Source organism: Pseudopodoces humilis, chromosome 11 (assembly GCF_049639895.1).
Source record: "Pseudopodoces humilis isolate 2021_Gansu_Grassland_sample_001 chromosome 11, ASM4963989v1, whole genome shotgun sequence".
Lineage (NCBI taxonomy): Eukaryota > Metazoa > Chordata > Aves > Passeriformes > Paridae > Pseudopodoces > Pseudopodoces humilis.
This window is the reverse complement of record NC_142210.1, coordinates 16,237,145-16,264,450: the sequence shown is the minus strand read 5'-3', so window position 1 is coordinate 16,264,450 and position 27,306 is coordinate 16,237,145. Positions and strand designations below refer to the sequence as shown.

Sequence of the window (27,306 nt, the reverse complement as noted above, 5' to 3'; positions counted from 1 at the left end):
TCTGTGTCAGACCCAGTTTGCCTTTCCAAGGAGCCACTAGCTCACCAAGATCTCAGCTCTCAGAGACAGCTATGATGGTAAGGGCCCTGCTCCCCCTCCTCAGAGCTACAGGGAAGGGATAAGGATGGATCACTAATGCACAATGCTGTGCTCAACTAACAGAGTGATGACCAGCTGGGCTGGCAAGCCTTACCTCTGGGAATGCATTAGGATGCTCCCAAGCAAGGGTGCTGCCCAGCCACCTGGGGCCAGAGCAGGCACCTGAGACCTGAGTTTTCTCCAGGCCATGGTAATTCTTGGTGGGTGAATGAGCTCTGACCCAGGCTGGGGCAGAGAAGAGGGGAGATACCTCACAGCCAGAGTCCAAGCTGGACTGGCAGTCCACATTCCTGAGACGTGCAGTCTGGTATGCCACTGGCTCTGAAAGCACAGCTTATGACATGACAAGACACTTAATATTAATGTCATCCAGAGTCTGGCTAAGAGGAGAATGGAAAGAATTCCTGAATGAATGCAGACAGCCCCTCTGCTGACAGGAAAGTCTCCAGCCCCACACATCAGGCCAGTACTGCCTGTTATCAGACTGCCTTTCCCACTGGAAGGAGGAAGCAGGAATGAAAGGCACTTTCCCTCACCATTAAAAGTTTATGCAAGTGATTTATGGGTCAGAAAAATTAGTAAGAGCGTTGCCGAGTGCTCCATACAGCAGCGTGTGTTATGTGGCTGCTGACCAGAAATGCCAAGGCCCATTGCAAAGGGCAGCATGATGGAAAGTTAAAGATGCTTTTTGCCGATTTAGTTAATTAGCCAGGTCTTTTCTCCATCCCCTGCAGCCCTCATTAATGTAATATTGAAGTAAAGAAATATTAACAATTCAGACAACACATTAATATTAACACAACACCTGCAAAATGCAAGTGTTAGTCCATTAGGTAAACATGATCTTAAGCCATTGAGGCAGAAATAATATTCTGACATTTCCTAGCACAAGTATTGTGCAGACATACTGTCCATCACTTATGCTCCATTATAAGCCATGGCCCCTGATACATGGGGGGCTCTTCATCTATTACTAGTCCCTGAAATTATGAGAAAAACTTACATTTCCATTAAGACATTTACCCGTTCCATATGGAAAGTATCTTACTAAAGCCATGTCATGAACCAGAAAGATCAAAAGGGATTTTTAAAAGGATTTTAACTCTGTGCCAGCAAGGGATGGAGATAAAACCTGAACCTGATAGCTTGTAAATATTAACCTACACTTGGGAATGCTCCAGAACATCAGCTTTCTATTATGGTGGTTTCATCTGAGACAAGTTTTCATTAAGGGAGAAGCAAACAGTTAATCACCCAGAGAACTGATAGTGCCACAGGGAGTCACAGACTGCTAGAACCAGCCTTCCTGTTTCACTTTCCCCACCAGCTGATGTTCTCCCAGACATTCCTGCTGAGGAGACATTCACACCTTATGTGTGTTACACTCTTCAGCCTTTGGATTTGCATTTTCCCAATTGACCTGACATTAAAGAGTTTATTACTTCCAAAGCAGGAGACAATCGGATGGACAAGGGGGAAATAAAGAATACTGGATGAACATTCCAGACTAGAAGCATACTCTGAGATGGTCAATGACTGGGAGCCCATACGTCTACCAAGGAGGATGTGACCCAGGCACAAACAAGGAGTCTGCAGAAACTCATGAAGAGATGAACAACAAAAGATAACAACAGCAAAAAAATAAAATTAAAATACCAAAACAATGGAAAGTAATCTACATAATCTGGCAGCCAAAGGCAGCGGTGGCATGACAACTCAACATACACTCCTGATGTTCACGAAGTGGAAGTCAGGCAGTGACTTGCTAAGTAATGTCCTCTTCTGCTGCAAGTCTCTGGTCCAAGCAATGCAGAGTAACTTCAAAGTTGGATTAGGCTGGCCTTTCCCAGTTGAGTTCTAGCAATCTCCAGCTTTCTCACAGCCTCTCTGGGTGCCTGTGCAAGTTCTTAACCATGCTTACAAGAATTGTTTGGGCTCATGGGAAGCAATCACCCAGATTAGCCAGCCTTCAGCAAGGACCTTTCCAGAGGAGGGCTGCTCAGGAGACACTGGCTGCAGATCAAGGGGATCAGAATGACCACTGGTTCTGAGAAGATTTGTGTCAGAAAAACACATGTAACTTAGCAAGTTCCCAAGGTCCCCAGCAGACAACATCCAAAGGCAGCTGCTTCCTGGCCAGGGGATGCTGTGCTAGGGGTGCTGCTTGCCAGGCAGACCATGGATCAGGGCTCACAGTGCTGCCCAGCACTGCTCTGGCTCAACCTCAGATTTGCAGTTGTAGCACTGAGTGTGGGCAGGTTAAGGGGAACAGTTGTATCAATACAGAGTGAGGGATCCAGCTGGCTCTGGCTGTATTATTCTTGGTCTGAAATGACTGCAAAGCAATCGTGAACCTTCTGGTTACCAGGACTTTCAAAGACATGGAAACCTGAAGGGGAGGGAAGCAAGGTACAGGGGACACTGACAGCAGATCAGGGTTAAAACAACCAGTAAAAGTTGTCAGGGAAACAGGCAACACAGAATTTGGGGGTGATGTTTTCTAAATATGCTACTGAAATACTCTGGATAACTTCTACTTTCAAGCAGCCTCTTGGCAGATTAAAACGTCCCAGAAGGTTTTATATCCAACTCCTACGATCTTAAACTAAATATTAGGTGAGAAAAACATGCTTCTAAGGAAAAGTCAAACATAGCCCTGAGTGAAAAACAATGATCAGGAGAATGAACATATTGGGTTTGTTGAATATACAACCAACATCAGTTTTCTTGCCCAAAAAATAAAGCCAAGGGAATAAAATGCAGAGATGAGCAAAATGGAAAAGCTGCAGGAAATTTAGGCAGTCTCTCCCCACCCCACATATTTCCCCAGGCAGGACTCTCACCCTGCCTGGCCTCAGCCAGCAGGCTTGGAGCTTTGCCTTGAATTCCTAAGAGAGCCTTACCCCCTCTGCAGCAGGACAGGCTCAAGGTATAATGGGTCTTTTCCATCTGTAACTTCTCTCCCTTGACTTTTATGTGCATCGATTCAAAAGCTGTTTGATTTACTGATGCAGGGGATGTGAAGAGTCTGGTTTGGTCTAAGGACAGCCTGAGGTTAAAGGCAGCAATGCAATTTCACCACCCTGTCCATTACAAGAAAATGTTCAGATCTGGATTTACAGTGATGTTCTGGTGAGCCCACACCTGACGGCAGGCTGAAATTAGCCTCATTTACACACCGGGATTGAGGAAAAATGGATAAACATCCCACTGGAGTTGGACCCCCATGGAGAAAGCTGAGTGGCATGGGAAAGGGTCCTGAACAACACCTTGGAGGGTGTGTGGCTGTGGGTGACAGAGAGCTCCTGCCAGCCAGATGGCAGATGAGGACAGATGAGGCAGTTTCAATGACACCATAACAGGTGAGGATGAGCAGCATGGGACCCATCACTGTAAGCAAGGGAGAATCATATCCTTCAAGTCCAGAGATGAATATGATGACTCTCCAGAGCTGCATGGTAAGAAAGGACTTTTTTTCATGTCCCAGTTCCTCTACTGAGACTGAACAGAAGTGAGAACAAGCTCTCTTTGATACCAGGGTCTGCAAAACCTCACATGCTGCTGGGTGAATTTAGCAAATACCTCCATCCCTGATTGTCACAGTCATAACCTGGTTACTCCAGCTAGTTCCTCCACTGACTTTTATGGATCCCTCAGTTCCATCTATGAACAGAGAAACCAAAGCTAGATCTGTGATGATATCCTGAAACTGCTCCTTTGGGCCAGGGTTTTACTAGATGAAGTGAAGCTTGGTTAAAATTAAGACCCAGGTGTGATGAAGAAGAACTCTTGCAATGTTACCTGCCAACTCTTCCAGAGTTCAGCAGCAGCACAGATCAATGTTCTGAAAAAACTGCCAGAAAGTAGAAACACAGATCTGTCAGCCCATTTGTGCTGATGAAACAGACGGATCTCAGCACTGGATCACGGTAAGATTTGCAACACTGTCATCTTGCAAAGCCTTGGCAGTGCCTTTTAATCCTTGGAAAAGGAGCACTTCAGGCATCAGTTCTTGACTTTGCATTTGAATGTTGCAGAGCCAAAACAACATCTCTTGGAGCACATGGCATATCCTAAGATGCCCTGGAGCTTTCTTGTCCTACAGACATTGAGTAGCAATCTCCAAATGACAAAACAGAAATAAAACCATATATCCTCATGCTTTGGTGAGCCTCCAATGCAAGCCTGACAGATACCTGGCTATGAGTGCTGCGTCTCTCAGACTGCTTAACTCTTGAATAAACAGGGGAAATGTGCATTTAGAAGAAGCCTGGTTTTATCCTTCTCCCCCTTCAATCTAGTTTAAAGCTCTTCCAATGAGCCCTACTAACTCTTGGGCAAAAATCCTTTTAATCACTTTGAAACACATGTACCCTGTCTGTCACCAGCAGGCCTGGTGCTGTGTAAAGCAACCTATGAGCAAAAAACCCCCAAATTCTTCAGTGACCCCAGGCCTGGAGCCAGGTATTGACCTGCTGGTTCTTACTGTTTCTTCCCTTATAATTTCCTGTAACTGGAAGAATAGGGAGGACATTGCCTGTTCTCCTGCTCCCTTAATCATCACAAAGCGTTGAAGTGTCTCTTGAATGTTCTTGGACTTCTTGTTGCAATATCATTGCTGCTTACCTGAAAAATCAATAATGGATAATATCTGAGGGCCATACCAGGGTGGGAAGTTTTCACTTTTATAACTTGGCCCCAAGGAGGCAGCAAGAGTGGGCCCAACCTATGTATTGGGCCTTCAGCTCTCTACCAAGGGTTACTCTGTAACATCCAAGGAAAAGCTTTGGGAGCTTCCTCCAATTGATCAACTTGTTGAATCTGGACAGCTGAGAACGACAGTGAAGCTCCATCAGATCTTCACTGACCAGTTTCAGCAGGGGACAAAGCCACTCAGAACCACTGCCTGCAGCAGCAACGTGACTGTGCCAAGAGGTGTTAAGAGAAAGGGGACGCATAATAGTTTAAACAGGCAATCCAAGTACCTGGCAAAGGGCAGGGATTACAAAAATCTGGAAATCCACCAAAGGGGATACAACAGCTTCTGTTACTGCCCACGCTTCATGTGCTCACTTACTGCTGTCTGGACATGATGGACACCAGCAGCTTCTGTGGATGTTTGTGGGAACGTGTCCCTCCACAGCAAGAGAGGCACTAACCCCATTTCAGCCTGGGCTTGCTCCATATCACACCCAGACAGATCCCATATGGAAAGGAAACAGTCTGGGAGTGAAGCATGGATGGGCTGAATGTCAAAGCATGGGAAATGCAGCTTAGGGTACGTGCAATCCAGGCACATTATACCCCCTTTGAAACTCACTCTTCCATTGTTATTTAACATCCTGCAGGTTTCAGCCAGACTCCCATCCGCGCCCCAAACTGGCCTGGGTATGGCTGGGAAGAAGAAAGGGAGCTTGAAATGAACTGTGGAAAGATTTAAGTGCTCTAACTGCTGCTTTCCAATACAATTTTCCACTTGGGGCAGGGGAAGGGAAGGAGGAAAGCCTGACAGTAGTTTAGAGCCAGTCACAATTGTGACAGGTTCTTCTTTTCTATTTCCAACCAGCTCACAGGCAGAAGGAGCACTTTAACTTCCATTAATTATCACAGCCTTATTCCAGCCCAGGGTTTCAGAGCAGCAGTGGCAAACTCTTAGAACCTGTTAGGAGCAGGTCCTGCCTCAAATTGTGCTACACTGCTCAGTGCAGTAAAACTATAATTCATGGAACCAAGACTACTGCAACTCTTCCTGGAGTACCTCAGTTTGCAGCTAAGGGCATCTCCTGTAGGCAGCACCAGTTCTGTCAGAGAAGAGGATCACACAAACAACTTCTTGCACTCCAGACTCTGAGAACAGGTTAACAGCCATTTAACAGATGGATCTCTTGCACACCCAAGCTGTACACACAGAAAAAAAGGAGGTTAACAGAGGAGTACATTACTTCTGTCTCCTCCCTGGCTACCAGAGATTCCTGTTGTAACACTACCACCACATGAAGCTTATGGCATTTCTCAGCACTGATCACTGAACATGCAGCTTCAAAGTGTGCACATGTTGTTTAGGGAGATGCAGACAGCTCAAAAACATAGCCCTCACACAACTGGGGCAAAACTATTATGAAATATTGCTATTGGCTTCTCCCACTTTTTGGCTTCATTACAAACTATCAATGAACATTACCTAAAAATAGCTGTAACTGAGATGTGCCTGTGCAGGGACTAAGATGCCCTAGCTCAGGCCATGCTGCCCCATGTCCCTTCCTGCTCCTCTGCCTACAGGTTTGATGATGCACCCTCAGCTGGTCTCTCCTGCTCAGACCCAGACCCAGTCCCTACTTCCACCCACTCCCAGCACCTAGCTGCAGGTACCACCTCTTCATGCCCACTGACGATAAGACGTGCAGTATCCCCAATTGACACCACACCTTTCCAGACACTTGTGGATTGAAAACCATCCACAGGTGTTTTCAGCACTGAGTAATGAAAGCAGGGAGATGCTGTTGCTGGATGCAGCCAGACTTGCTTCCCAGGGACCCCACAGTCACCCCAGCAGATGCTGGTGAGCTGTGTTGGGATTCAGGTGCTTCATGGCTCTGAGTGGAAAACGAGCTCAGCCACAAGCATTGTTTCCTTGCCTGCACCATCTGGAACAGCTGATGCCTTCAGCTGTGGCAAATTTACCAGTCTGGAGAAGGTGAGGAGCAAGCCTCTGTTTGCATGGACACATGCAAAAGGAGGAAGGAGGACTGACTATGAAATCAAATTTAGAATGACTGGGACATACTGTGCCAGGATGCTGAGGTTCACAGCAGCTCCACATTTAGCTCTGAGTCACACAGGAACCAGCCTGGGGAGCAATTACTGGTGCACAAAAGCTCTTGAGCTGCAACAAAAGAATGGCAAGGAGTTTCTCATCAAAACCCCTTGAAATCTTTATCTTGCCCACTTAGGCTTGGGAGGATACTTCCTCCTGCTAAGACAAGTGAAGACTCAGCAGAGCATTTGGGATGCTGGAGAGGAAATGTCCTGTGATGTGAATCAGGGGTGAGCAGCAGCCACTGCAGCACAGCAGCAATGACAGCCCTGACATCACCCCATTCCCATGCCAGCACTCGGGACTGCAGGAACTACACTCCATTAAGAACAAGCTGTTCCCCTAATTCAGTCCTCCTGACTCCTCTGTTAAAAGATTTTCCTCAAACTGTGTAGTGCTTTGACTAGCCAAATGCATTTTGACATCTGACTTCAGCCCTCTAGCTGCCAGTGCATCACCCCCTGCAAGCTCAGCCTGGGCTACTGAGAGCCACAAGGCAAGAGGAAATCCCTGAACCACAGCCTGCTCCCAAATCAGGTCTGCAGCACCAAGGAGCTCCCCACACTTCAGTCCTCCTCCCTGCATCCTCACACATAAATGAGCTTTTTATTCATGAAACCTCACAGACTACTCTAGGTCTGAAAGGGAATTACATTACAACAAGCACACGCCCAGTTCTTCATTTTGTATGTGCTGACAGTCTCATTTTGACTCTACTTTCTATGTTTAAGGTGTTAATGGGAACCTTGATGTATTTCAGAGGGAACGTGCACAGATAGAAGACAGATGCATTAGTTTAAAACCTGGCTCCCAGATTTCATATCAAGTGCTAGATTTGTTTATATCCATATGATGCAATCTCCATAGAAAGCAATCAACCACCACCAAAAGGAGATGTTTCAACATCTGCACAGCCTTCACGCACTAGGCATTAGGTTTGCTTTTATGATGCAGAATAATATAATGGATTTCCTCCACAAGTTCCCAAATGTTGTTATTAAGTGTTGCTTCTCTAATAAAATATGCTGCAACATACAGCAGTACATGATGTGGCATTTACACAAGTCTTGTCTCCATATAGGACTTGCTGGCTTTTAAACAAATCTGTCTCTTCTATATACTACAGAAGCACAAGATGAGTAATTATGTTCTCTGCTTAATAATGTTTTTGCACTGGCCAATTTAACAGCTAATCTCCACAAACCTCTGAGATAGTCCCCCAGCAGCTACATTTGCATGTTGTAATCAAGTCTTGCTATTAAATCATACTTTGCAACAATAGCTGAGCTGTCAACGACAAGCAGTGGCTCTCGGCTCTCGCACTGGCACCATGCAGGCAAAAGCCCTGGATAAACATGCACAAAGCCTCACTGCTCTGCCAGCTAGGAGAGCAACCCTTTGCACTTTTGGGAGCTCAGAAATGGCTACACCCATGAGAGATCTCAGGACATGCATCCTTTGTCTTGCTCAGCTCTCTGGTCAGTCAGCTTGCAAGCTGTTTTCTCCAGGCCTGCCTGCTGCTCTCTGCAGTGATACAATGCCAAACTGGTTTGGCTGTGGTGTGCTCTGTCATACTTCTCTGACTGCTTTTTATGGTGTCCTTATAAATTGAGCATACTGGGTACAACAGAGAAATCCCTTTGTGGCAAAGGTCCTGCCTTGGCTGCGTGGGCAGAACAGTTTGTATAACCATGCTGTGATCAGAGCGCTGCACCCCTCAGGGTTCGCCACGCTCCTTGAAAATGCCCTACCCAATTTTCCAGTTTCTTTGCTGTCCTTGTTGATCACAGTGCAGCAAGAAAATGTGGCTGAGACAGAGGGCAGACCAGAACCAGCTCAGTTAAGTGTTAGTGTCATCACAGTTTGGCTGTGGAGCCCTGAATAGCTGGTGTGACACACAGCATTAATGAGATGTTCGATCTTCCTCCACTGGTTTCAACCAGGGACCGATCCCCTGCTCTGCACTTCCCATTTGCCCTCCCAAAACCTCATCCCCAAAGAGACACCACATAAACAGCAGATTAGCTCAGCACCATATTCCTGCTCCTGTACATTCACTGAAGAAAAGTGTCCCTTCTCCTCTGCTTTCCCACAACCTCAGTTTTCTCTCAGTGACTGTAAATATCTGACTGACCTGAGTGCATCTGTCAAAGAATAGCACAAGAGGCAATTCCTCTGAATTCCCTGCAGCAAACATCACTGCTCTGGTCCAGGCTGTTACTGGTGCCAAAACCTCCTGCTCTGAACCAGATTCTGACTCTCTGCAAAATGCTGCAAATTTGCAATACATAGCAGTCTTTTTGAATCCTTGTTGAATCCTGCCTTTGCAGTAGCCTGACCAGAGGCAGAGTTCCAACACAGCAACGTGGATCAGCCCCAGCCTGACCATACTGATGATGTCTTTCTGAACCACTGATTCTTCCTACACATTAGCACATTTTTTTCTACCTTGCCCTGTTCTTCCCATTTATCCAGAAATGTGACAAGTGTCCTTCCTTTTAACATGGAAACCCAGGGAAAGGAGAATTTCTTGCTGGAACTGGCTCACTCTGTAAAATAGACAGATCAATCTAGATTCAATTCATCTCACTAATTATTGGAGGCTGGAACTGACCTGGGGATGGCCCAGCTGGGAGTGTGCATGTGAGCACAGGCAGCCTGCTCCCAGTTTCTCCTGCTTTATGCTGCAAACAAATCACACCAGACTTCTTCATGCATGGTGGACCCTGTCTCAAGTTACCTGGACACTTGTGGCCAGCCACATGTTACCTGGTGGTTCCTGTCTGTCAGCAAGAACGCAAATGAGCACTGAGCTTCAATAACGCATGAAAAACTCATTAACAATGACTTCTCCTCACCTCACTTTAGGTCCTATTTTACCACAAATTCCTTCCCAGGAGTACTTCCAGAGGGGCTAAGCCAGTATGGTCTTTCTTGAAAGTCAGGACAACTGCACATGTAGCTGATCACTAAATTGATTATGTTGAGATGAGCAGTGTTTGCATCAACTCTTTTACTACATTAGACTGTTTAACCTGGACTGTCTCAGTAAAATGAGATTATAACAGAGATGCAACATATACAAGAGCTCTGCCAGGGCTGGTTTTCACCACAGGGATGGTGTGATGAGCAGTTGAGATGTCGGTCTCTGCTCAGCTCAGTGGAGGTGGAAGGAAATATCTACAAGCAGCCCAGAGGGAGGCAAGAACTCTGCTGTACAAGGCAGGAGTGAGCAGTGATGTGATCAGCCAGAGATGTACAGGAACAGTCAATCACTGCTGTGTTCAAGTGTCAAAGCTACTGGAGGAGCTGAAGGGCAGAGAGCAAGGAAAGTAGGAGGGGAAGGGGGGATCCTGCATTGTTCAGCTCACCAGGCCAATGCCCAGAGCAGTGTGGCCCTGCAGAAGCAGGAAAACCAGACAAGACATAAGCCAGGCTAAAACCCAGGCTGGGCTCTGCACCTGCCTGTACCAGCCAAACACCATGTGCAGGTAATTGTGCCCACAGCAGCAGAGCTTTGCAGAAACTGAGAGTTGAGTGGCAATGATAAAAGTTCAGTCTTCTCTATTCCCTTCTTTTTGATGATGGCAAAGTGCTTTATAAATGCTAATAAAAAAAGTGTCTGAGTATTTCTTGCTTTTTTTTTGCTCTATGGATGGTTGTGGCGCAGAAACAGATGTTGTGACTTGCCAGAGACCATGCAAGGAGCAGCCTCTGAGTTGGGAGCTGACCATAGAGCTCCTACTCCACATGTGGTGAGCTGGTGAGGGGTCCAGGGGGATCAACAGAGAACAGGACATTCCCAGAGGCAGAAAAAGCTTGCAGAACATCTTGGCCAGTAATGAGGCTGCTCATTTAAGAGTGCCACATTTCAGATGAGACAGGTGAAGGACACAAAATTTAAGATGTTCAAAGCTGATCTGAGAAATTTCAAACCAGCTTCCATTAAAATTAATGGAAACATTAATGCAAAGTACACTCAGATCCTCAAGCAGGTTCTTTCCAAGCAAGATCCTTCCATTAACTTGAAAGGAAGTTGTGCCCAAATCCTCCTACATCACTGGGAACGTCTGAGACAGGCAAAGTCAGGTTACAAATCCATTAGGCTCCAGATTGAGTAATGCACGGCCAATTGTAAGAGGTGAAAGTGCTAAGCTGTAAGAGGAACCCCAGTCAGGGTGACCTTGAGTGAGGAGCTGAGCACACAAAACATGCATGTGACTTGGAGTTCCTTTTTTCAATGGAGAAGAAGTAGGGAGGTGTGGAGAGAGTGGAATCCACTGCCAGACTGATGTAGCTGCTCTGAAATGTGGGAAAAAAGCATTGAAAAAGCAGCAGGAACAAGAAAAACGCACAGCAGTAGCTGGAAAAATAGAACTGGGACCTTAGTTGCTCAGGAGAGGGTAAGAAGAGATAGTTCCACTCTTACCCTCTAATTTGTGAGGACATAATTTCAATAAGGTCCATGGAATGCCCAACTCAGCAGAGTATATGGAGAGAGGAGTGGTGTCAGTGCAAAACTCATCTTTTACATTAACACAGAGCAATGTGTCAGGGATTTAAGACTAGGAAGATTATTTCACCAGCTGATGCCCTGTGCCTGGAGGCCTTCAGGTAGCTACTACTCTGTTAAAAAAGATTTGCAGGGTCTAAAACACATTCCAGAAGTGCATTTGTCCTTGAAAGAGAATTCCCTGTTCTTCCCTCAGCCCAGTTTCCCAGTTAATCTCTTTTGCCTTTCAAATGTGTGCTTTATTTCTAATCTGAACGCTTCAGCTTTCAGCCAGTAGCTCTTTATGAGAGAGCAATCCCAGGTGGCTGCCAATCCACCCAGTCACTCCAGCTCACACTGCCGATGCCCTGGGGAACCGGGGTACTTAGTGCTGCACAGACCACAGAGGTCCTGCCTGTGGCAAACCGAAACCCTCGCTCCCTCCAGGCAGACAGCACAGGTCCAACAGCAGGATGTCGAGCAGGAATGGCAGGTTTATCCCCCAGCAGAGCATCCCTCATCATGGCCAGCTCCAAGTACTCAGGATTCCCTTCATCACCTTTGGCCTTACCCTATTATCAGTCCCTGCAAGCAACTCCCCATCCTTAGTTTGTACCCCAAGCATCTCCTGACAAAGCAAAAGAAGGTGGCACATCCTCTCACCCACTGTCCCATAATTTCCTGCTTGTAACATCCCAGGGTGGCCAGCAAAACCTGCTACTGGCAGAGAAGTCACTCTGCACTAAGCCTACACATTCAATGACACAGAGACTAGGCCAAAACAAGGAGTCATTTTCCCTAATTGTTAAGATAAAGATATGCCTAGAAATGTTGCTGGGAGAGGCATAGCTAGGGGTCTGGTGATTTTTCTAGCCAGATCCCAGCTCAGGAGAGGGCCTTCCTTGACACAAAATCAATTCAGCCACTTGGGTTCAGGATGAAACTGTGAGGTGCTTCTTGTGGAGGGACGATTATTCATTCTTTCTCACGTCAGATCTGTCCTCTCCCATGTTCGTAAGGGCTAATCACAGACTCATCTAATTCAGGGCTGCTAAGAAACCCATATCCACAGGTTAGCAATTCTAGTCCAGATATAGCTCACTGCCTTGAGCATTAGTCAGACACATATAGGCCAGGGAAATGGTGCCGAAATGCTTCTGAGGGCTTCCAGACATACTGTTAAACAAATGAATATGTAAACAGACCTCCAGGATGACACATGGAGACAGCATCTCTGACTCAATTACAACTGCAGCTGGTTTTCTCACCTACCTGACTGCCACCAAATACCCAGACACCACACAGTGACACAAGGAGGTTTTACAGCTCCTTCCCAAGCAAACACGGAAACAAGTAAGATGACAAACTCCTTTGATTCAGTCTGGGGAGTGAAGAGAGGTCCCACACTCATTGCCACTTAAGAGCCCAGTCCTGCCTCTTGTGGGTGGGAGCACACACTAACTGCTCTGTTGAGGATTTAAAGAGAGCTGCTGGTCACTGTGGGATACTGTGTAAGTCACTAAAGAAAGCTTCAAACATTTGTTAGGAAGGGATGAGGTTATGTCCAAATCCCATCTGCCTGCTCAAGGAGAAGGCGGGTTTCCTTGATCATCTTTTCTATTTGCATCCCCCTCATTGCACTGGCACCCCAAGGATCTGGCAGTTACTATTTCTCCAGCTCTGATGGACTGGAAACGTCTTACTAAGCAGCAGTGTGGCAGGAGGAGACAGATCTGTGTCAAGAAAAGCAGGTATGTAGTACCTGGGCAAAGCCTTTTGCAATAGTCCTTCTACCCGAGCTAGGGGCCCCTCTGGAAAGAAAGAACTCTCTGCTCCTCGAAGTCTCAAGTGACAAAGGCTGTTTTGCAGCTTATGTCCCGACAGCCTTTGGAGGTGCAAGGCAGAAAACCAAGCTCAGGCAGGAAGGATTACATATCTTACAAAGTTTTAAAGGTCAACCTCCAGACTTATTCTCCTGGACAATTTACCCTTCACTGAACCAATGCCAAAACCAGGAGGACTGGTTTATCTACATGCACAGTGACAGAATAATTCACCAGCCTTGTTGGCCACCTCCAACGCTTACCCTTTGCCAGGTGAAGGGTGCACTTGTGTAAAGTTTAGTGTCAACAGTGAAACAAAAAACAACACATGGCATCAAAAGAAAAATCCCAATGTGCTATCGTCTCTTTCTTTTTTTCCTGGAAATTGCATTAATTTTATTTTGTTCTGAAATCTAAAGAAAGCATTTCACAAGTTTCAGGTGAATAACTGCTGCAAGAAAGCATCTGTCCAAGCCTGTGATGTCAAGGGACATGTACATGGATTTCCCCCATGAAATTCCAGTCTACCAGACAAGATAAACAGGAGCAGATCATGCCACTTTCAGAGCTTTTCCCTAGCCTTGCAGGTTGGAGTGGGGCAGAGCATGATCACTAACTGGGAAATCAGATGCCATCAGGGGAGTTCCTTTATACCAACAGAAGCAGTGCTGCTTCGCTGGGATGTGTATCATGAAACAACCATGTAATAATAAGACAAGTCAGGCACCCAGGGACTGTGTGAGCTGTGCAGCAGCTCCTTGTGCAAACAGCCCACTCTGCAAGCCTCAATTTCTCAAAAGGAACAAAACACCTTACAAATCACCTAGGTAAACCCGCCAGCTCATTGCAGAACAACCACGTCCATGCTAAAGTCCAACACATGAGCTGTACACCTGGGAAGTATCTCTGAAAATAAATCAACAGCTGTGTCAGCTGCTTAAAATATTTTCTTCCTAACACTACCAGCCAACAGCTCTTCTAGCAAAAAAGAATAAACTCCAAACAATTCTGCTTTGCTCTTTTTCAGAAAAACAAACCCTCCCAAAACTCCACCCAAACTCTGTTTACACCAAAACTGCTGCAGTCCTGAATGGGAGCAATAAACGGAGTGAGCTAATGTGTTAGTGACAAATAACCAGTTCAAACAATTCCAGCATAATTATAGGTTTGCTCTCTTGATATAACATTGGGTACATCACTGCAGATATTACATTCACCTTATGAAAAGATTGCACAGAGGAGCTCGCTTGGTAACCCAAACAGCATTATGTATCATGAGCCTGTCAGCATCAGGAGTGCATGCACCCTGCCATTTGAAGTCCTGGTGTTTTAAGTGATAATCCAATGTACCCGACATCATTGATCTCTATATAAAAGGGGGCACCACTTTTCCTTTCAACTGGAGCTGTTTTTCACTTCTCATTCGGAAGAGTTGTGTGGTGCTGCCCGCAAGTGGCTACACTGCACAGCAGCTCGATCTGCAGCACTCTGGGTCCCCAGAGAGAAAGTGATCAATACTCCAATGCTGCTTTTGTAAGACGTCTCTAAGTGCTTCCATGCAAGATGCTGCTCCTCTGGGTTTCGAAATTACTCTGAAGAGAACATGAAAGCCCCCATTGCAAATTCACAATCCTGACACAAACTGCAGCTGCAGCACAGAATTAAAATGAAATTCATTGGTGAGCTGCAAGCTGGTCTATCAGCAAAGGTGGAATCTGGGATGTGGGGAAGACAAAAACAGACCAAAAACTGGACACTGAGGGAGCAGGAAAACCATGGAGCTGGACACTGAAGGAGAAGTACCAGCTGGGGACAAGAAAGTGTCATGCTTGACAGGGATTTATCTTACCCTGGTGGGTCTGGGATGAGAGAGACCCTGAGCACCATCTGTGAAAGGTGGCAGTAATCAGAGAGAGACTTGGGAGGGAAGACAAAGGCATATGAAGAGTCAGGCTTCCTGTGGATAGGTGGGCAGAGCCTAGGAAGTCTCCAGAGAAGCATCTGGATAGTGATGGTGAGTGCAAAGAACAGACTGCATTTTCTGTTTCTTGGATACAGCCAAAAGACACTGGACTTCTTGCAATTAATTTCTTCCAGGAGGATCTTGAATTGGCTTTGGTTCTTCCTGCACACAAGCTAGAATAAGTCTTTCATGATGATCCTTTATGGATCTCATCCTTCTTGCTGCCCACAGGGGCAGGACCAGTCATGTCAGGCAGGCTGGCTTCAGAGTGGGCAGCTGGTGCTTCCTCAGCACAGCCCATATCACATTCCTGGAGCAGGGACTTGGTGAGTGCGTGTTTTAAGACAGGATTCATGAGCCATGGTGGATGTGAATGAACTTGATGGTCTTTTACTGTCAGGCTAGGTTTTGTAATTGGATTCTGTGCAAGAGCAGAGAAATCCAGCCTGTGTTAAGCAGCAGTGAAAGAAAGCCAGTCCCACTGTCAACACCTGACATGTGCTGTGTCAACACCTGACAGGACATCTGTCCCCTCCTTGATGTCACTGCTCTGGGACCATCTGAAGGTTGACAGTATGCTCCTGTTCCAAGTGTCACCCAGCACCTGTCACAGTCTGTGTCACAGCACAGTGCTCCCCTTGCAGGACAGCATCCCACACAGCCCAGAGCACCGGCCTGGGGCTCTGTCCATTACACTGACTGATCTCCATTAGGGAGAATTTAAGCAACATGGCTTAAAAATGAGAAAGCACACTGCTTACTTCTCTCAGGTCAAGCCACTTCCTCTGGGGCCAGGAAGGGCTGGCAGGCTGGGAAGGCAGTCCAGGGGATGAAAATGCCTAGGTCTGAGCAGAAGGAAGAGGAGAAGTGATGTCCCCTGGTCTCACCCCTGTGACTGCAGGGACAGTGACAGCCCCCTTCCTCCATACAGCTCCAGGATGCCACTGGGACTATCAAGTGCACTGGATACCTATCTATTAGAGCAAGGGTTGGAAGAGCAGGGCAAGCAGCTGGCTGCTCAGCCATCTCCTGCTCCCCATCCAAAACTTCCAAGATTTCCAAGGTTCTGTTAAGTCCAGTCCACCCGAAGTGTTTGGCACACAGGGTGCAAGGGTGGAGCAGGCAAGTGCTGTGCCAATGAATGCTCCTGCAGACAGGCAGGCAACTGAAAGCTGACAGGACCAGCAACGTTTCCTTGGAAGGTTTTTATCACTTTAAAGGGAACAAATTCCAATTGATTGCCCTTGTATGAGCCTGCATAGTACTTGCACTTCCAGCTAAGCAATAGAAATATTAATTGCTCTGGTAATTACAGTTTCAGCAATGCTGCAGTCCTTTGTTCTCCACGTGAGAGACCAATATCCGCTGTTCTCCGGTGGCCCCGTCTGGCTGCAGCTTGGAACAGCATTTGCCACTTGGAGCGGAAGGGACATTCCTTTAGTCACCAGGGTGACACCAAGCCTTGGCATGCACAGTCTGGCATGTGCAGATCTCTGGGGCATTGAGTGCACTCCCCAGGTCAGAATGAGTTTCTGCCAGCCAGAATCACCTTAGTTTCCTCCTGTTAACGGTACTGCTCAAGATCTTCACACACCTGCATGCCTGCCGTAAGTCTTTCCCTGGAGCAGGTCCCAGGTCTGATGCTTTGCTGAGGGCACTGGGCTCTGGGGTGCACATTTCCAGTCCTTCCCATGCATGAACTTGCAGTGTTTCACCAGTATTTCTTCTCTGGGCTATAAATAGTTTCAAAATACAATGTAGACACCAAGGTTATGTTGCTTTAGATTCTGGCTACATCTTTAGGAGGTAGAAGAATTCTTAACCCCTGAGTCCTTATGGGTACTGTCAAAGCCTGACTACACTTGGGAGAACACAAGCCCTGCAATTCCTGGAAAATGACTATAAGGAAAAACTATTGTGACAAATGCCATGTTACTGCACGGACATCAGATTAACCCTATGACAGGCGCAGTGCTTGTGAAGAACAGTGTCTGCTTGGCTGAGCAGGAGCCACGTCTGGTGCTCCCCAACACTATCTGAATTTAAAGTTCTTGTTGCTAACAAAGCTGCAGCACACATGAGCTCCTCCAAAATCATCCAGGGTACAACCAGAACCAGGCACATGTTCAGCTCAAGGGCATTTTATCTGCAAGAATGCGTCAGCCGTAGCACAGACCTTCACGCTTCTGTTCACCAGACAAGCACTGGAAGTGCTGGGCTGCACACACGGGGTTCAGGGGGATAAGCATGTGTGCAAACCTAACAAGGCTCTCCCTGGGAAATGGGATCCTACTCTCCCCAGGTTGGTCAAGCAAGCTATGAAATACAATGTACAGGAGCCTGAATGGAGGTGTAATTGCAGTTTGGATCTGTCAGGCACACACAAAGTCTGGATTTACTTGCAATTCCAATTATCCTGCCCACAATGTATTTTTTCAAGCCATGATCCTGGCTGGCATGGCCCAGGGTGGCTCAGCTCCCAGGCTTGCCAGAAATGCAAGACACAGACATACACCTCTCAATCAACAGCTGTTAACATGACACAGCTACTTTGTCGCACACTGGGCCTCTCACACCTAACAGCAAAGTTTCCAAGAGGAATTACTACTGGCCTTAGTACTTAAACAAAATAGTTCTACTCATGTCTCTGGAGTTTCCTCAAACAATGGCAGAAAACACCCACTGGAGCCTGAGGAGAGGAGGGTCTGTGGCAGAAAAACCACAGCTGCTGATTTATGAGATATACACCACACAATTAGAAACACTGGTCTATAAACATCCTTAACAAAGCCCAGCAGGTCTGGAGGGTTTCTTTTCCTCGCTGTCCATTGTGTGCCACTGCCTTTAAAACCCTCAAAAACAAATGCTCTTCCCTTGTTGATTTTATGCTTTGGCGCTGAGCTGCACGTTGCCCTGTGAGCTTGGTGGTGCTGGAGGTACCAACTCCGCTCAACAAGGCTCTGGGGCTGGAATACTTGGGATGGGACCATGTATCATGTGCTAATCACCCACCCTCAGGCAGAAAGGGGTCTGCCACAAATGATCTCCCTTCTTGTTTAAATATTAAGATTTCACAGCTAAGACACTGCTCTGTGCATTTGCAGATGTCCCTCTTCCTTGCTGGGACTGCTCTTGCTGGCGTTTCTGAGCAGATCTAATTACAGACTGTTCTGTTCATTGACAATTTCATATACTCTCATTTTTTAGGTTAACTTGAATAACTGGCAAGAGGCAGAACTACATGGGTGGAGTAACAGGCCATGGATTTATGACATGCTGGTATTCAGGGCAAACACAGAAATATCCTGAACTCTGCTGCTGCTGTCAATTTGATAATGAGAATGTGATTTGAAATAAAAACATTTTGGGTGCCAATTCACTACAGCAGCTAGTAAAAATAGGCAGAATACCTAGAAAAAGAGGACTCTGTGCTCCAAACACATCCAAACCCTGAATATCATATAGTATCTTACAAAAACAGAGCACGTGGCTTCACTGGGGCTAGGGTACCACAAAGGCCACTCAGTGAACCCATGCATGAGCTTTAGCAGAGTGAATGGGCTGCTGTGTGGGTCTAGCTAAGCACAGGTGAGGGCTCTGCTTTCAGGTACTCTGCAGCCTTTGGCTGCTTTCCCCCAGGCCATGCTCCCAGAGTCACTTAAGCACTCACCAGCAGTGCAGAGTGTGAGTTGCAAACACCCCTGGGCAAAGCCTGTCCCAAGAGCAGGCCTTTTACACAAATAAAAGCAGCTTTTAAAAGCTAGAGGAAAAAAAAAAAAGGGGGCTGCAGGGCCTTGTGCATTTTAAATAATCTGGCCTTTACACAAGCAGTTCCCAGTTTCAGATCAAGCCTGAAGCCTTCTTTAATCTACTTTTAAGTGGTACAAGCAGTTGTGATCCTTTTTTCAGAAGGCAGGGCAGTCTCCTTTCACTGCACCTTCCCTTGTTTGCTGTGTGTAATCTTCCACAGGACTTACTTGTTGCTGTCCCGGTACTGATAGATATAACAGCCCTGAGGCATCCCACTCTCCTGGTCCAAGGTAAACGAGAGCTTCATCTGCACAGAGAAGGGGTGTGGGACAATGAAAAGAGAGAGAGAAAAAAAAAAAGCAACATTTTAGGGTCTCAGTCATTGCAGCAACTTCAAGCAAGGCTTGTGGGAGAAAGCTTAACTCACCAAGGCTGACACGCAAACACCATGGCCTGGAACATACTGTGGGATTCCAAACCTCAGGGAAAAGTCACATGCATTGCAGAAACCTCTTGCTTTTTCCACCCTTTGTTACTATAAAGTGTTCGTGGTTCCTCTGAAATGCACGGGTCGTAACAGCTCACCCCTCCAAACCCACCCACACACACCACCCTTCACCAAAGCGATTGCGGTTCCCCTCAGACACTAAAGAAATGAGTTTCTCCATCGGCAGCTGGAGTTCCCACGAGTCTTTCTCTGAAAACTTTCCCGGCTCCATCTCGTTCCTCCAGTGCATTAGAACAGAGGAGAAACCACAGAGGGAAAGGTGACAGATTTTTCCTTCTGTGCAGAGTTATTAAAGAGCTGTTAGAAGGGTTTGCAGTTTGGATCCGCCTCCGGCAGCAGGCTATGATGGGACCTGGAAGCTGCTTTCGTTGCAGCTCCAAGAAGGCATTCAGCAAAGGTTTTTGGATTTCAAACACGGCTTGTTTTATTAAGGGGGAAAAATTAATCCTCTTTCAACAAGCAACAGAATGGTTCTGTGGGGAGACTTTTTTGCTGAAAATGTCTTCAGTGATTTTATACACTGAACTACCTAGAAAACAGCACAGACCTGAATTCTGTAACAGCCCTGCACATCCAAGCAGCTCCTCATTACCCTGGGGAAGGCTGCTGGCCCCCAGGTCAGTGTCCCACCAGCTCTCACAGTCAGTGTCCCACAGTCTCACAGCCCCTGGGCTCAGCTAAAGAGCTGCAGACCCTCACCAGGAGCCAGCAGGGAGGGTAAAAGGGGCAGCATCCTTTAGAGGAGGTAGCTGCCAGTTTTCATGCATATTTTTGGGGTCACAGGGATTACTATCAGCAGGGCTCTGCTGGATTGTGCAGTACTCTTGAAATGGTCTGGGAAGATCACGACAAGGGCTAAAAGTCAAAGGAAGTTTGTTATGATGAGCCCGACCTTTTCAAGCAAGGAAAGGAGGATAGAGCAGTGTTGAGCCACTGCATTTGATCACAGACTCCTCTCCTCTGGGCTCCAATGCTAACTCACATTAATGGCTTACTCAGGAATGAATGCAGAATTAAAACACCTTTCTCCTGCAGGCTGTAAAGAAACCTTGTCTGCTGAATCACTAGATGATGCACTGATTCTCCCTTCCCTAAAGAGGAGAAAAGTCATACGCTGTGCACTTACTGACTCAAATAAAACTGCATGCCATGAAATCATTGAAAAATTCACCACCTTGAATACTGAGTTAAGAACCAGGTACTAGGCTGAGGCCAAATTCAGCTGAGCTCCCTTGACTTCTATGCCCCTACCAGTGTAAGCCATTCTGAAACACAAGCTCGTGCAACACCACAGAACAGGAGTGTCTGTGTTACACATATCACACTTCATACCACTGTCAAGACAGTGACCTCTTAACACTCTCCACAGCTCCCCTTCTTGCAAGCCCTGACCTTGCACCAGCTCAGCAGATCACTCAGATCCACTTTGGAGAGCAGTGTCCATGGCAGGACTAGCAGGGCTGGCTGGGATGCTTCTTCTGGCCAAGATCCATGAAGCCTGGATCCAGCCTCTCCAGATGCTATGATGGCACATGGCAGCCACCACATGGGAGCAGGAGGTCAGCAAGAAACAAAGGAACCTCCCCAAGGGAGCCAAGCAATCACCCTGGCAGCCATATGTGCTCTGTAAGCAGAGTCCTTCCACGTGAGCTGCCCTGGTTTGGGGAACTGAAGGAGGAATTGCTTAAAAACATTTTTTCTGGGCCAGGTTTTCCAAAGCTTTCCTGCTAGAATATCAGGAAGCACCTCTGAGGCCAAAGGGACAGAAATTATCGCAGACACAGATCCATCAGATCCTTTTCTTTGTGGAAAAGGCACTGCATCACAGAATCAGTGGAGATGAAGCACAAAAGAAAGTGCAAAATTTGGCAAAACTGTGGCTTTGGCAACTTTCAACAATAATTTTGATCAGAACAAACTCAGGAGTGCCTGAACCTCTTGTTTGCAGCTCTCAGCTAAGTGGGCTTTGGGGCTGTAGTAACTGAGCATCTCTGGTTATAGCTCACCTGGGCTCTGGCTGCCCAGCACAGCTCAAGAGTAGAAAGGAAAACAGCCTTGTTTTGACAGGATGCCAGTGAAAGCCGTGGGGCAATCAGGTATGGGAAGGTGACCTTTCCACTATCTGGGGGAATGAGGTCCCATGGAACCTACCTACCCCCAAAAGGAATGATCACAGTTCCCAAAGATAACAGGTTTTCATCTTTCTGTTATTTTAATCCTTCTTTGTCTGCTCATGGTATTCCAGGCAAATAAAACACACCCTGCTTGGCAGGCTCAGCCATCTCTGCATCACCTACCAGTGCTAGCAAGGCCTAGATAATGGGGACTATACATGGCTTGACCATCTGGGTCAACACTGTCAGGCAAGAGGATGTTGCCATCACCCACAGTGACAAGAGGACCACACTAGGAGAAAGGTCAGGGTCAGGCTGTCACACAGAGAGATGTGTAACTAACTAAAGTCTGTCCCAGCAACCAAAGCTCAAAGCAGCCATGCTGTCACTGATTCACAATCCACGCTCTTCTGTCAATCTGCCCTGCTGATGGACTGCCATGGTCAGCCAGGAGGGGGAACAGGGAACCTGTGCTTGTCACCAGGAGTCCTTATGGACCCCAAATGAACTGTCAAACTCTGACTGTGCAGCCACCAGCAACTGTCCAGCTGCCTTTGCTCCTTTGGTAGCATCTGGCCTCTGCAGCACAAAGCTCTCAGGCAAAACTCATCTCAGGTGGAAAGAGAGCAGGAAAGGCAGCTAGAGAAGGAGCACACTGGGAATGCAGACTGTAAGCTTCCTACTAAGTTTATCAAGGTTGTCCACATCCACTCAACACCTTCCAGTTGGGTCCTCTCTGGCACTGAAGCCTCAGGAGAACTCCACTGACCAGCCTCTCACTTCTGCACTGCCCTGCTCACTGCAAAGGCATTCATGCTTCCCAGCACCTCAGTGCTTTGGAAGGTCAGCACAGATTTTTTCTCTCATGCTAAAGATAATCTATGAAGTGCCTGCTGTCACAGACTTCCAAAAACAGAATCCAAGTGTCCTTTCCCAGCTCTCTGCAGCCCTACAGCACTGCTTCTCTCTGGTCCTGTCTTCTCCAGCAGATGCTCTTTCCTTCTGCCTTCATTCACTGCACACAAAACCTCTGGCTACTTCTGGCTGCAGGGCAAGGCTGGGACAGATGTCAGGAGCTGATCAACCACTTCATCATTCTTCTATCTGACTTCTGCTGCAGCAATGTCACGAGACATCCAGAACCTCCTGCATACACAAAGCCCTACAAAACAAGCAGCCTTTTGCAATCACCCCTCTGGCACAACTTTAACTCTTAACCAATTTGACAATATTGCTAAAACACCACACTGCTGCTTTGAAGCTCCTTTCTGTGTGTGTCAGTGTTCCTTGTCAGAAGGAGCTCGCTGTAAAGCCAGTGAACTAGCTAATACCACAGCACAGGGAAAGGCATTGCTCCCAAAAATGCTCCATTTTATACTTGCAGGGGCAATGGGGGACTGAAGTTTCTTAGAGAAATGCAAGTGCAGGGTGACCCCCATCACAAATGAGGTTCACCAAGGGATCTTCACCATTAAATATATGAAATAATTTAATTTTACAAGACTCTGCTGGGCTTCCCTGGGAGAGGAGGGGGAGAGGAAATTTCTCAGTGCTGAACTGCGGTGTGATTTGGCTTGCACTGCCCCCATTGGTTGTGTAGCCCTGGAGCTGACATGGTAATAAAGATCCCTTTCCACTTCAGTGGCTCTGCACATAAAGAAGCGTTCGGCATGGTGTGTGCATGAACTCAAAGGGAACGGGAGCTGGAACGCAGCCATGCTGAGAACAGAGTGCTGCCTACCAGGAGAGCCCCATCAATAATTGAGACGTCAGAGACACAGGGAGGTGTGTGAATAAGAGCTGTCAAAAGGAGTAATTTGGATCTCTTTGCATACAGTGATGGATAGGCTCACTCATCACCAGACACAACTGCAATCCACTGAAAGAGAAGAGGAGCAGAGCACTGAAATTCCAAGGGGTTGGGGCAGGTTGTTTGATGGGCAGGATGCTGTTGACTCCATGGATCGGAGTATCTCATTTAAGGCACCAAGTAGGTGTGAGCACACTATCCTGTGACTGGTAAACGGAGCAAGAGAATGTACTCACAGCACACAGAAACCCTCACAGATCCTTGGTGAGGTTTGGTGGCATGTACTGCAAGCTCAAGGTGAAGATAATGCCACCTCCTTGAGGAAAGCCACCTCAAGGAAAGTCTCCTGGGCCCACAGTACTGAGGGCTGTGTGAACATAACACTTGTTTGTACAATTACTCCACTATTTGGATTAGTAGCATACTCCCACTCTCTATTCCTACATCTTTAAATCCAGCAGAGGATGCAGCTGGTTGACAGCAGGATGCTCCTTATTCCCCCATCTGCCAGACACTGACACGCTCCATCTGCACCCAAAGCTCCCACCCCACCCTCAGCAGAGGTGAGCAGACACTAAACCAGTGCACAGATATGAGACACCAGTGAAGCAGAAGCAGCAGCTGCCCCTCAGTGCACTGGCAGCTCTGTGCCCCATGCCCTGCTCAGGCAGATGGGCCTTGGTGGGTGTGCCAGAGAAGCTCCCTACATCTTGGGGCTTCTTCCACCAGGGCTAAAAAGAGGTTTTCAGAAAGAGTGAACAGTACTTCACACTGTTATGGATCTCCAGACTTGCCTGGGTTTCAGTACAGCCAGCAGCCATCCTCATTTTAAAGATTGTTTTAGACCTACAGCAGTTAAGGGCTCGGTCATGTGATAAAGCCTGGTAGCTCTAACAAGGAAAGAGCATGAGTGGCACTCTTCTGGCTGCTGAAACGCTGCCAGTCCCTACATTGACCTGACTGGGCAAATTCTGCATGTCCCTTGAGTAAATGGCTTGGCTTGGATCCTCTGTTCCCAGCCTTGGCTCTGAGCATCAAACCTTTGACATGAGATGAAAAGTTTTCTCTACACATGCCCTGTGTCAGAGAGGTATTATCGGTTCAGCTGAGGAACCAGGTCAGATTTGAGCTGTCCCAGTTGTAGGGCGATGTAAGGGCAGCCTCGGTTGGAACCGGTCAAGGTAATTCCACTGATGTGGGGGGTATTCAAGCAGAAAGAGTTCACTCAGGGCAAGGAGGCAAGGTAGAATGCAAGCTTCTGAGACAAAAACCAGGGAACTGGATCTAAAGATCACACTGAAAACAGTCTCCTGAAAGGCAGGGCTTCTTTTTACTCTGGGCACTTAATCAGTTTTAACCCCATTTGCATGGAAGTCCAAAAAGACTGGTATCTGCTCCAGTGGACAAAGTGGAATAAAGGCTCCCCTCTCCAGCAAGCTCTAGAAAGCTTTTTAAGAATAAACTTAGTCATCAAGCAGGTTTTTATGCCCAGCCCAAACTTCGGTTTTGACCCGAAAAAGAAATAGTCCTGAAGTCCTGACACTCACTTTTAAAACCACAAAAAACGAGCCATGCTCCAGTAACGTAATCACAGAGTTTTCTGGCACCTCATCCCTTAAAAATACATCCATCTGCTTCCACGCAGGCCATCAAACTAAATCTTGTTCACAATGGATTTCCCAATTCCTGCGTGCTGGAAGCTCTGCAGCGGTGCTGGCTGTGCCGGCTGGATGAGCCCTTACAGCAGCACAGGCTGCAAACCTCACAGCTGTGTTTTCACTTAAAGGAGCTGCTCTGGAGACCAAAGCACTTCTTCCATGAGCTTTTCTATTTGTGCTGCAGCTCAAAATTGCTGGAGAAAGACCCTGAGTAGTGGACGAAGAACATGTGGTAAGGACAGGATGAGGGTAATAAAGGACAAACCAAAAGTCCTACAGTGGAAAAAAGAGAAAAGACAAGGAAACTTGCTACCAGCTCAACAAGTTACCTCTCACACTGGGTTTTGGCTTTGTAGACAGCAAATATTTGGCCAATCTCAGCACCTGATTATGGGACTGCTGTTGCTACTGGTTGGAAGTCATGAATTGGTCTGAAACTGGTACATCACACCTACTGCCTCCTCTGTGAGGCTCCTTCTCCCCATCCCTAAGAGCGCAATTACCAGGGGAAGGTTTGAATTCTCTAGGAGGCTCCTGAAGCTGTCCCTGCTGCTCCATGCCCTCAGTACATTAGCCAGCAAACTGCCTCCCGTAACAGGCTACAAGATCCATGCATGTGGCTAAGGACAATGTCAAATCAAACCCCAGTCCAGCCTAGGACTACGTGCTGAAACACATTTGGGGTATTACTCTGGTCTGAGTCCCTCTGCTAACTTTAATTTTAAAATCTTATAATTTACTTAACTGCTGCCTGCATTATACAGCTGCATAAAACATGGGAAAACCAGTGAATTCCTGACATGGCAGATGGAAGAGAAAAGATAGCTCTTTCCTCTTAAATTAATCTGGAAACCCAAAGGTTCCCAGCCTGGGAAAGCCACAATAAGCTATTACTGAATTAGCACACAGGCTGCAACAGCTCCTGCTCTCCAAACATCAGCCCTGGGATGCAGTGAGGGGGTCTCCCTGTTGCAGAAGTGTAGACACCAGCACATATTCCCTGGAACATAAGAGGGCTGTCCTATTGATGGCTAGTGGCCCCAAAACCTCTGCTGTGGGTATTCAGCCAGCACAACAAAGCCAGGAAGAACTGTGGCTGGAACCTTTGCACAGACAGGCAGATGCTGTCACCAAAATGACAAGCTGGCATCACACCCTTGGCTTTTATGTGACAGCTGCAAGTCAAAGTTGAAGAGTCTTTCTAGAAAGATAGGGCACAACTTTCACCACTTGGCAAAAATATAAACTGCAAATGAATTTATTTTTAATCATTCACGCTTGCATCAGAGGTTTCAGATGCAATCCACAAAGAAATGGATCCAGATTTATTTAGAAAGAAGAGCTGAATTCTTCCATTCATTTTATAAACTGGATGAGCTCATTCTCTACATGCAGGATTAGGAAACCACAAAACTAAAATACAGATTATACAATTGTGAAGAGTTTAAATTGGTGGATTAACAATATCTTCTTCAGAAGCTAACAAATTGTGACACTGCACTGCATGCCCTAGACCACTAGGGAACTGTCAATGAAGTTAAAAGTATTTTCTACACATACACCAACTTGGAAATAGAAGCAAAACATCGCTAGGAAATGGCATATTAAAAAAAATGTGACACTAACAAGACACATGCCAAGTTTCACTGCTTGGCTGTTTCATTTTCTGTTACTCAGAGCTTGTCTCCCAGCCTCTCCTTAAAGCATTTCCAGCTCTGTTGTGTCTCCCAGTCCCATCCACGTTTTAAAATACAGTTTCACCGATTTCACTTTGTGCAGTAACAAAACCCTCACAAGCTGGGCTTTGCCAGCCTCAATTGAGACAAGAGATTTTGGGCTCCAGAAAATTCTTGCATTCTGAAAGCTGATGATGTCTACAGGCTTAGCAGGAAACAGTTACTGGGAGCAATTTCATCCTGCCCAGCCCCAATGGTCTCTTCTTTACTTGAGAGATATGGAAATTCACTTGGGAAAGCAGGAGTTTGGGAGAAGAGGATGATCAAGACCCTAGTAAGAAGGTAGATTGCAATCAAGTATTTTAAACAACCCCAGAGACTCCTGGGGAGGTAAGACTGCCCCTTCTCAAACAATTAAGAGTTGATAGCAAGTGAAGTTTCCCTGTCCATGAAGAAGTTGATGGCTGGAGGGCAGCACTCAGATCTTATGTACTTATCAGAGGGTTAAAATTGCCTAGAAGAGATCAGAGGCCAACAGCCAGAGGCCAGGAAACAGCACAGGGTGCTGTAGCTGGCGTGAACATGAAGAGGCAATTCCT

The 27,306-nt window shown here is 46.8% G+C and overlaps 1 protein-coding gene and 1 long non-coding RNA gene across 3 annotated transcripts in view; both read right to left on the bottom strand.

Moving 5' to 3' along the window:
- DIS3L2 (DIS3 like 3'-5' exoribonuclease 2) overlaps window positions 1-27,306 on the bottom strand; it is a 178,629-nt gene that overhangs the window by 18,133 nt on the left and 133,190 nt on the right. For both annotated transcript variants that reach the window (XM_014254371.2, XM_014254372.2), the window contains exon 15: window positions 19,169-19,248. In XM_014254371.2, coding sequence (XP_014109846.1) covers window positions 19,169-19,248 — 80 coding nt within the window. The remainder of the gene's footprint in view (window positions 1-19,168; window positions 19,249-27,306) is intronic.
- Window positions 695-6,405, bottom strand: LOC148183612 (uncharacterized). Its single transcript, XR_015773466.1, has 4 exons — window positions 6,281-6,405; window positions 5,858-5,997; window positions 5,420-5,493; window positions 695-4,725 (listed from the first exon to the last, which is right to left on the bottom strand). It is a non-coding gene; the product is annotated as an uncharacterized LOC148183612 (long non-coding RNA).